The sequence below is a fragment of the Chiloscyllium plagiosum genome, unplaced genomic scaffold (assembly GCF_037043375.1).
Source record: "Chiloscyllium plagiosum isolate Xiang-an unplaced genomic scaffold, Cpla_swu_hap1 HiC_scaffold_8, whole genome shotgun sequence".
Taxonomy (NCBI): Eukaryota; Metazoa; Chordata; class Chondrichthyes; order Orectolobiformes; family Hemiscylliidae; genus Chiloscyllium; species Chiloscyllium plagiosum.
Window position 1 is genome coordinate 43817726 of NW_028270146.1, and position 11903 is coordinate 43829628.

The 11903-nt window shown below is 41.3% G+C and overlaps 1 protein-coding gene across 1 annotated transcript in view; it reads right to left on the bottom strand.

Annotated features, from left to right (window-relative positions):
* pole2 (polymerase (DNA directed), epsilon 2) overlaps positions 1 to 11903 on the bottom strand; it is a 30441-nt gene extending 18538 nt beyond the window's left edge. The window contains exons 1-2 of the mRNA XM_043697358.2: positions 11818 to 11903; positions 1449 to 1549 (exon numbers count right to left, since the gene is read on the bottom strand). Of these exons, the coding sequence (XP_043553293.1) occupies positions 1449 to 1549; positions 11818 to 11882 (166 nt within the window). The 5' untranslated portion in view covers positions 11883 to 11903. The remainder of the gene's footprint in view (positions 1 to 1448; positions 1550 to 11817) is intronic.

The window sequence follows — 11903 nt, forward strand, 5'->3', positions numbered from 1 at the left end:
CTATCATCTGGGTAAAGAACTCCAATGTAAACTATTGCAAAATCTACAACTTCAAAATGCTGATGACCACAACTTAAGCTCACAACAAGTTATTTACCTGTCACTCCTGAAATTACTGACCTACACTGACTCCTGATCCAGAAATGCTTGTTTTGAAATTCCTATCTGATTCTGTAAATCCCTCCATTGCTGCATTACTTCTGAGCTCTATAATCTTCTTTGAGATCTCTGCACCCCTCCAATTCTGGCTTAATGTGCATTTCTGATTTTAATTACCCATCACTGGTGACTGTGCCTTCAGCTGCCTGGGCCAAAACTCTGAGGCTCCCCCCTTAACGCTAATCTCCTTACTCTCCTCTTTCAAGATGCTTGTTAAAATGTGCCTCATTGACAACTATTTACTTATCTATCCTAATATTTCATATATGGCCTGGTATCAAATTTAGTTTGATAAAATTCCTACAAAGTATGTCATAACATTAAAAATGCCATTCAGCCCTCAAGCCTGCTCTTCCATTCAATATGATCATAAACGATCTGAATTCCTCAAATCTACTTTCCTGCCATTTTCCTGTAACCCATGATTCCCCAAGTGATTTATTTCAGCCTTAAATATACACAAGGACTCTACCCCCACAGATTTCTGTGGCAAGGAGTTCCAAAGACTCTCAACCTTCTAAGAGAAGAAATTCCTTCCATCTCAGTCTTAAATTGACACCCCTTTGTTCTGAGACCTATGCTTTCTGATTGTACACTCTCCCACAAGGGGAAACTTCCTCTCAGCATTTATCCTGTCAAGCTCCAAGATCATTTATACACTTAATGATCACCTCTCATTCTTCTAATTTCCAGTGAGTACAATCCCAACCTGTTTAGCCTTTGCTCATAAGACAATCCAATCATTTCGAGGATCATCCAAGTGAACCTTCTCTGAACTGCATCTAATGAAATGTTCTTTCCTTAAATGAGGAGACCAAAACCGATCACAGTTCTCCAGATGTAGTCTCATCAGCACAGTTGACATTCTCATCCTTATACTCCAACCCCCTAGAAATAAGAGCCAACATTCCATTACAGGCACACATTACTTCCCAGTTAGTACTTAACCAACTTAGCAGGTCTGGCTTAGGGCAGGTTATTAGAGCCTCAACACTGGATTTCCCAAGTGGGTGCAGGGAAACTATTAAAATCCAACCATTTGCCTACCCTGTTTTCACAAGTAAAATCCCAGTACAGGTGCATGGAATCCAAAAACAACTCTGGGCCAAAGGCACAGATATCCCTCCTAACAATGCCACAGAAATCTACCACAGTTTTTGCATGTAGCAGAATATTCTTCCCTTCACAAAGTTGATGCTGAAGATTGAACACTGTACTACACACAACTTGAAGCTGATTAACAATAGATTTCTGGGCCGTAATTGCTCCAATTTTAACTAATTACTTACATGGCTGTTTTTCAACTGCATCAATGATACGTTCAATTGCATCTTCAAGGTTCAACTCATCGACAGTCTCAAGAACATCCACGAGAAATTTTGCAGCATTACTGGTCAGAGAGAAATAAAACAGATGGCTTTGAATTTCTTGTCAAGTATTATATAATGCCATGGTTTGTTGTAGTAAGAAACATTTGTTTAGAAAACAAAAATGAGGAATTTATCCATGACATATGCCACTAATTTAAAGGTTAATGTAAGTCAACAAACCTTCAAAACAAAAAAGGCATAAGTGAGGGTAGTGTGGTAGATGTGATCTACACGAACTTCAGTAAGGCATTCGACAAGGTTCCTTATGGTAGACTGCAAGTTTAGATCACACGGAATATAGGGAATATTGGATATAAACCGGCTCAAAGATGGAAGACAGAGGGCGATTTTGGATAGTTGCTTTTCAGACTGCAGGCCTGTGACCAGTGGTGTGCGATTAGGACCGGTGCTGGATCCACTGCTTTTCGTCATTTATAAAAACGATTTGGACGTGAACATAGTAGGTATGGTTAGTGAGTTTGCACATGACACCAAAATTGGAGGTGTAGTGGAAAATGATGAAGGTTACCTCAGAGTACAATAGCATCTTGATCAGATGGGCCAATGCAGAGAGAATTTAAATTAGATAAATGTTAGGTGCTGCATTTTGAAAAGGCAAATCAGATCGGGATTTATACACTTAATCATAAGGTCCTGGGGAGTGTCACTGAACAAAGAGACCTTGGAGTGCAGGTTCATAGTTCTTTGAAAAAGTGAAGTTGCAGATTGATAGGACAGTTTGGTACGTTTGCCTTTATTGGTAAGTGCACTGAGCATAGGAATTGGGAAGTCATGTTGCAGCTGTACAAGACATTGGTTATGCCACAATTGGAATCCTGCATGCAATTCTGGTCTCCCTGCTATAGGAAGGATATTGCAAAACTTGGAAGTGTTTAGAAAAGATTTACAAGGATGCTATCAGGGTTAGAGGATTTGAGCTATGGGAGAGGTTGAGTGGACTTGGTCTATTTTCCCTGGAGCATTGAAGGCTGAAGCGTAACCTACTAGAAGTTTAAAAAATCATGAGGGGCACGGAATAGGGTAAATAGACAAGGTCTTTTCCCCAGGGAAGGGGGAGTCCAAAACTAGACGCCATAGATTTAAGGTGAGAGGGGAAAGAATTAAAAGGGATCTAAGGAGCAGCTTTCTCACACAAAGGGTTGTGCATGTATGGAATAAGCTGCCAGAGGAAGTGGTGGGGGCTGGTACAATTACAACGTTTAAAAGGTATCTGGATGGGTATATTAATCGGAAGGCTTTAAAAGGGATATGGGTGAAGTGCTGGCAAATGGGACTAGATTAATTTAGGATATCTGGTTGGCAGGGACAAGTTGGACCAAATGGTCTGTTTAAGTGGCCTCCGAGCTCTCAAGAAAAGTAGTCTTCAGACATACATTGGGCATGCACAATTGTGGTTCCTAACAAGAATTCTCCCTCAAACGTCAGAACCCAAAAAACTCCCCAACTCTCAAGGTGCAGCAAATGGCATTCACCAGGTAATTTTACCCTAACACTTATGATGGAGATCAGAAGCTAAGCAAAATGGAAAATCATCCTGTTGCTTCCCATTTTGCATCACTTTGGTACCTCCAGAGTACGTTTCAGTTTCCTGAAACACAAGGTTATGATCTTGGTAGAGATCAGGAATTATTAAAAATAAATGCACATTGATTCTTTTCATTGTCATTGCAGAGGACAGGAAAAGAAATTCCAAATAAAAGTAAATTCTCTGCTATATATTTTTCTTTAAATTCTATGTCTTTTGAAAATGGACAGCCTTGCTGAACTCAAAATAGCTGAAACTGACCACATGATCATACTTCAGAAGCTTCTGAACATCCTGCTAAAGCTGTCACAACGGACATGAAGAGAACTCATCAGCCTCTAGCTGGCTATGCACAAAGAAAGACATCAGCATCCATTTTAACTTAATGGGTGAAAATGCTTTTCCATTAACCTCTTTACCTTGCAAGGAAACTCTGATGAAGAAGGTAAAGCAAAACTGCTTACTTAAATACCCTTGTAATTAATCCACTGTGATGGGTCATCAATACCTGAAAAAGAAGCCTCCATTTTCCTGCAAGAAGGAAAACTACCAGGACCAGCTTACTGAGAAATTCTGATTGGATACGAATGTGGATGATGCCCAGATCTTGTAGTATATGCATATGGATTGCTTCCATATTTGAGGAGTTGTGAATGAGAGTAAAAATTGCACAAACATCAGTAAACATCCACATTTCTGACCTTGTGAAAGAGAGAAGGCCATTATGAAGTAGCTGCAAAAGGTTAAGCAAATGACACTACCATGAGGAACTCCTGCAACAGTGTCCTGAAGCGGAGAGGATTGGCCACAAACAATCACAACCATCTTCCTTCTCATTAGCTATCACTCCAATCAGTGAGGAATTGTTTCCCTTAATTCCCATTCATGGCGCTGTGGAGTCCGTGGACCACGTGTATATTGGGTGTGGGCGCTTGCACTCCCTTTTTGATTTCCTTGAAAACCTTCTCCTCTGTTTTTGGCTGCACTTCAGTCCCACGCTCCTGATCTTTGGGCACCCGGTACGGAGGAGGGAGGGCAGGTCTGAAGACCTCCTCGTGGGTCTGCTCCTGGGCCTGGCCAAACTCGCCATCAACAGGTCCAGGCAGCGGGCCGTGGAGGGGGTCGTTAGGGCCGACTGTCTGCCCCTCTTCCGCGGTTACGTTAGAGCCCGGGTGTCCTTGGAGAAGGAGCACGCGGTGTCCACCAACACCCTGGAGTTGTTCAGGGAGAGGTGGGCGCCGCAGGGAGTGGAGTGCATCATTTCTCCCTCCAACTCTATTTTGATTTAGTCCCTACCCTCCCCTTCACTGTTTTGATCACACAGCACTGCCCTTTGCTGTGAAGGGCAGTGTTTGTCACTGGCCACCCGGGTGTTTTCCTATCTTCCTGGTGGTGGAGTTTGAATAAAGATTCGTGCACTTTGTGTCTTTCACTGTGTCTCACACCTGCGCACACACACCATGGGTGCTGGGGAAAAATAAGCACTACCGCAGTTAGGCGGTAGTGTGGGGGTTAAATTTAAAAATAAAAAAAAAAATAAAAAAGAAAAAAAAAGAAAAAAACCCATTCATGTAATTTTTTATTTGTTTGTACAGAACTTGAATATTGCTTAAAAAAAGATAATTTTGTCAAAATATTTTATCCAACACTGACAGATCATATCCTTTCAGCTGTTCACAACAAATAAAGCACTGACTGTGCTTAACCATTTTTTCAAAACTCAAAACAGAGTCCAATCACAGACACAACTGTAATAAGATTATTTAGCAAATGCTGTCCAAAGTGTGCATATAATTACGTTGAGAACCACTAACATTTTTTTAATTGGGTCCACGGTGTGGTACATTTGATCATACTGAAAGCTACACATATTAATAAATAGGGCCATGTTTAATGTGGACAGAAATACAATGCATACACATTACACCGGTTGCAATATAATGATTTGTCAGTTTATTTCTCAGGACAATGCCTTAGAACATAGAACATAACAGCACAGAACAGGCCCTTTGGCCCACGATGTTGTGCTGCCTGAACTGCTGTGCTCTTCCAGCACCACTAATCCAGAATGTCGAGATTTAATCCTAATGTTAAATATAGTAACTTAACCTATGCACCCTTCAACTCACTGCTATCCATGTGCATGTCCAGCAGTCGCTTAAATATCCCCAATGACTCTGCTTCCACCAACACAGCTGGCAACGCATTCCATGCATTCACATCTCTCTGCGTAAAGATTTTTTTTTAAGCAGAGGATGGTTGACAAGAGTCAACCTGTCAGGTTTAAAATTTAAACATAGCTTGGCAATTAACCATTAGTCACCATCTAAGTGGTGCATTCTCCATGTAATGCCTCTACCAATCAGAGGTATCGGTGTTGGACTGGGGTGGACGAGGTCAGAAGTCACACCTCATAAGAACAGGATACGATGCTGAACTTATCAATTACTAGTTCCAATGTGTCACAGCGAAAATCCGCAATGATCTCCTCAGAAGACAGACACAGGACACAATTGATAGAATATCCTTCATCACCCTGTACTTCCCTGGAGCACAGAAACTATGTCATGCTCTTCACACCTTCAACATATCATCGATAAAACATCTTGCCAAGATCATCCCTACGCCTCCACTTCTCGCCTTCAAACAAGCGCCAAACCTTAACCCAACCATCATTCACAGCAAACTGTCCAGCCTTCAGGACAACATTGACTACAACACCACACAACCCTGCCACGGCAGCCTCTGCAAGACATGTCAGATCATTGACATGGATACTATCATTACATGTGGGACACCACCCATCACGCCTGTGGCAGATACTCATGTGACTCAGCCAATGCTGTCTACCTCTTACACTGCAAGCAAGGATGCTCTGAGGCATGGTATGTTGGCGAGACCATGCAGATGTTATGACAATGGACGAATGGACACAAGTCAACAATTGCCAGATAAGAACGTTCCTCCTAGTTGGAGAACACTTCAATGGTTAAGGACACTCAGTATCCGATCTTCAGGTGGGCTTCGAAATACACAACAACGCAGAATATTTGAAGTGCAGTCAGTTATCCAACTTATACACGTGGGTCCTTGGATAGATATTTGAAAGGCAAGAAGGATAATCCTGGGGACTACAGACTAATAAGTGCTACGTCTGTGGTGGGCAAATTATTGGAGAGCACTTTTAGGGACAGGATTAATGATTATTTGGAAAAGCATAACTTGATTAGAGATAGTCAGCATGGCTTTGTGAGGGGCAGGTCATGCCTCACAAACCCTATTGAATTCTTTGATGATGTGACAAAACACTGTGGTGAAGGTAGAGCAATGGGTGTGTTGTACATGGATTTTAGCAAAATGTTTGATAAGGTTCCCCACAGTAGACTTATTCAAAACGTTAGGAGGCATAGGATACAGGGAAATCTGGCTGTCTGGATACAGGATTGGCTGGCCCAGAGAATTCAGAGGATGGTAGTAGATAGAATGTATTCAGGTTCTGGGACCTCTACTCTTTGTGATTTTTATAAATGAGTTAGATGAGGAAATGGAAGGGTGAGTGAGTAAGTTTGCTGATGACACGAATGTTGATGTAACTCTCTCTCTCAGAATTATCTTTTGATGTTCTTTCCTCCTGGATTGGAGATCTGCATGTGAGATAATCTTCTCTCAGAATTTGCCTTTTGCCAAGGCTGTGTGTATGCGATGTTACAATATTGGAACAGTTACTGTTTAGTAGTAAAATAATCTATTATGCTGTTAAATTTTCCAGTTGCTCTTTCTTCAGTTGCATTTTAACTATCATGTTTAAATAAATTGTGTTTTGCTTAACGTCATGTAGTTTGACTAATCGGATTGCATCTGGTGCACAGCACCTCACATTTACCTTTTCTGAATAAGTTAGGGTCTGGGTTACCTTCTTAATATATTTTGAGGGGATGTGGTCTGGTCCACAACACTGTCATCTCATAAACATCAATGTGAAAGAAAGAAGATATCGAAAGGAAGTGGAGGACCAGAGGAAGCTGGAGGCACATGTTCCAGAATCACTTCAGGTGGAAGGGCAAGTTGAAAAAGTGACAAATAAGGCAGAATTTGAAACCTGAGTTTAGAAATTTGGTAGAAAAATCAAGGAGGTTACGGTGAAGCGTTCTTCCCCCAAGTCATCAGGCTCCTTAACACAATATGATAGGGCTCTTTTCGACCTGAAATTCCTTGCATGACTTCAAATTGCTGCTAGAACATTCTTCTGTTATACTGTAATTTGCATGCTTTTCACTTCTTATGTACTTTATGCCATCCTATGTATGATCGTGTCGTTTGTGCTGTCCATGTAGCACCTTGCTCCAGTTATATACAGTAGCAATGACAAATAAAATCTACTCTACTCTACTCTGCCTCAGCTGCAACTGGCATTTTCTGACAGCTTCTGGACACTGCACTTTAGGAAAGATCTTGGGTTCATGTCACGCTACACATAACCCCACCATACTGTCCTGTATCTGTATGGTGTTTATTTCCAGCACCATCTTACTTTTAATTTTTTGTAATTATCTCTGCCTCAATTAATCGGATTGTAGGTCATCCCTTCACTTGCTATTCAGCTATTGACACTTTACACACACTGTCTGACCGTTATGATCACCAGCAGAGATTTCCTATTCAGCCTGTCAACACTCCACTCACAATATTTATATGATCTTTTGATCTCTCTACCCATAAATTTTGGTGCCTGTCTTCACCTAACATCGGGGCAATGCTGCGAAAGCTTGTGATTTCAAATAAACCTATTGGACTATTACCATGTGTCATGTGACTTCTGATCTCTACCAATCAAAATCCACTTATCCACAAAGTCTTGCCTCATAGGATAAATCTTGTTTTATTTTTACGTTGATAATTCTTGCAAATCGTCCTGACGCGTGCAAATTAAAAAGTGTAAACAAATTGTATCTTTTTCAGCAATACTCAAGTTCATTTTATTAAGTCATATGTAGTCAAATGCTGCTTTCACGTCCTGAACAATGACTCTTTTGCCCAGCTTTTTTGTTTATATGCAGATCAAGACTGTGATAAGATCTGGTGACAAGTAGCCCTCATGAAACCCAAACCAGGGGTCAATAAGTAGATTATTGTATGACAGCACTGTCACCAATACCTTCCATGACTTTGCTGAATCACCCTTGTTTCATTTTTAGATTTATGCACCTTCCTGACACAATTACTGTTAGGGAGCCTGACAACTACTCCCACCCATGTTTTCTGTTCCTTGTTGGTTCTGAGCTTCACCCAAACTGATTTTCCATGATGATTTTTCGAAGTTGTGATTTTTATCTTCCCTTAAATATCTTGTTTCTTGCCCTTTATTTTAAGGGTATATCTGTCGAAATACCATACTTAAATTTCCAGAAGATTTTTAATAAAGTATCACATCAAACGCTATTGTGGAAAATAAAAGCTCATGCTGTAGTAGGTAACACATTGACAATCTTTCTGGTTGACCACTGCCCAAAGTCACCCTCACCAGATAGCCAGCCTCATGTTAACAACTCATTTGCCTTTTCTGATTCCAGCTAAAAATCCAGTTAAAAAACCTCATAGGGGTTCAATTGAGAAAAATGGGTAGATGAGGGTAGTGTGCTAGAAATCACGCCCTGTTATTCCCACAGTTGTCACAACAGTTAATGAGATCACGCCAAAAATGTATCTGTGTTTTTTAAAGACCTTGTTGCGCGAAAGCACAGACCAGGTTTCTGTACATAATAAGAATTACTATTTATTACAAATAAATACTCTTTAGCCACAGGTAAACAGTCAAGAACAGGACAAAATATTCCAGTAGTTAAAACGTTAACCTCCACCACCCCTTCATAAAACATCCTTGGTACCACAAAAACCAACAGACACAAAGAAAATTGTGTTGTGTGGATTGTTAAACTGGCAAGGCAGTTTACCGGACTCTCTCCATTTGGAGGTGTTTAAGATAGACACATGTACAGGTAGAGAATAGAGGAATACGGACTATGTGCAGGCAGATGAGATTAGTTTAGAAAAGTACCATGGTCAGCACAAAAATGGGAGGCCGAAGGGCACGTTGCTGCGATGTACTGTTCTGTGTTTCACCGGATTCGCTGTACCTTCTACAGGTACTTTCACTTGCCTGCAAGAGGCACAGGGCAACTGACTCATAACTCAAAGCCTCTAATTTATTGGTTAAAAGCAATAACTGACAGTAATTGGTGAGGGACAATACACAGGCTTTCTTCAGGCTTGAGGTTTTTTTTTACTGCAAAGATGAAGACAGCATCTTCCTTCCACAGGTTCAAATGCACCTATCTTGTTTACATTCACAGGGTGCTTACCTACCTAGGAGCAAATCATACAGTGTTGACAGGAAGAAGGCTTTTGTCATTGACAACTGGTTACCATTTCACAGATCAATTAATTGTTGTCAGTCAAATCTCCTTTGTACACACTCCCTGGTTCCCATTCATCTGCATCTAAACTTCCTCATTTGCTGATCAAACAACAATGTAAACATCACTTACAACAAGTGCTGGTGCTTATCTTTTAAAAGGTTCAGCAGTCCCTTCTGCAGTCCTTGGTTTTTAAAAACCCCTTTCCCCATTTCTGTCCGCAAAGACAACGGAACGAGGACATGCCGCAACCCAAAGGACTAGCCACACTACAATACATCAGGAGCATTTCAGAACTGACAGCCAGACTACTGCGACCACTTATAACAGCACACAAACCAACAGCCACCCTCAGACAACAACTCACCAGAACGAAGGACCCAATACCCAGCATGAGCAAAACTAATGTAGTGTACAAAATCCCATGCAAGGACTGCACAAAATACTATATAGGACAAACAGGAAGACAGCTAACGATCCGCATCCATGAACATCAATTAGCCACGAAATGCCACGACCAGCTATCCTTAGTAGCCACACACGTGGACGACAAGCAACATGACGTCGACTGGGACAACACTACCATTATAGGGCAAGCCAAAAAAAGAACAGCCAGGGAATTCCTCGAAGCATGGCACTCATCCACAAACTCCATCAACAAACACATCGACCTGGACCCAATATACCGGCCATACAGCGGACAGCTGAAACTGACAACCAGAAGCGGCAGGGACAGGCCACCATAAATGCCGGAGGAAACACCACAGAAGCGCTTCACAGGAGGCTCCCAAGCACTGAGGATGTCACCTAGACAGGGGGCAAAACGTTTGCAACAAGAATTTCCAGCTCGGCGAACAGAACCACAACAGATCTAGTATTTGAGAAATGACTGAAAAATATATAAAATAATGTACCGCGGAAGAGTCTGACTTGTGAACTCACTGAAATCTTTTACCAAAATCAAGCCAAGTTCATTATTACACGTATTACTTAAGAGACTTACTTATGGGTTCCATACCCATAGGAAGGGCCTCAACCGGGATCTTGGGCTCATGTCACACTACAAATGACCACCATTGTACTATACACACATACAGACACTCCTATACACACACATGGACACACATATACACACTCACACACACCCTTACAGACACACACACTCCCACATGCATCCTCCCAGAGCCTTAGACCACTCTACACTCTCTCTCACAGACACTCACAACTCCCCACCCCAGACACACACACACTCCCACATGCACCACCTCACAGACTTAAGACACTCTACACTTACATACACACACACATATATACTCTCTCTCACACTCAGAACCCACCAACACAGACAGACACGCAGACATAAAGACCCACAATCACACATATACATATATTTTGTGGGGTGAATTTGTACTTGCAGAGTTCCATTGTACTTTGCTCAGAAACTGCATGAATTCTTGTAAAACTCTGTTATCTCACTTTTTAGATTAGAATCAATCTAAACATCATGGCATAGACAGAGAACATAGGGGGGTAACACCTTCAACATATTGTCGAGCTTACACCAATTGTTACAGTTAACCTGAGAATGCAACTTTTAAAAAAAAGTTTTGTCATTTACACATGAAAGAAGTGAAATTATCATGGTATTCGAACAGATGAAAGACTCAACAGACAATCAAGGTATCTTTCAATGCATAATTTCAGTTACATCACACTGTAAATTTTTGCTCTAAATTCTGTGCCTTACAATTGTATCTTCCACTACCACCTGATGAAGGAGCAGTGCTCCGAAAGCTAGTGCACTTCCAATTAAACCTGTTGGACTATAACCTGGTGTTGTGTGATTTTTAACTTTGTACACCCCAGTCAAACACTGGCATTTCCAAATCATACTTAAGAGACAGTAGTGATATAATGTATTTTATATATGAACATACAGGTATGGTATACAGCTTTAGACTAACCGACATAGAAACAGGTTAAACGAACCATTTTAACAAATACTAGCTAACACTAACTAATGAAGAACATTTGAAGTCAACCAATGTTAGTGTTAGCTTCTAATTTTTTTTAAGATTACTTACAGTTTGGAAACAGGCCCTTCAGCCCAACAAGTCCACACCGAAGCGCAACCCACCCAGACCCATTCCCCTACATTTACCCCTTCACCTAACACTACGGGCAATTTAGCATGGCCAATTCACCTAACCCGCACATTTTTGGGCTGTGGGAGGAAACTCCACAGTCAGTCGCCTGAGGTGGGAATTGAACACGGGTCTCAAGCGCTGTGAGATAGCAGGGGTTTTGAAATAACTAATTTCCTACTTACGATCTCAAGATTAACCCGTGCATTTTAAAAGCAGCTGAAACTTTGTTCTTCACTTTCGTCGCCATCCTGCACTTTTGGCGCCAAAA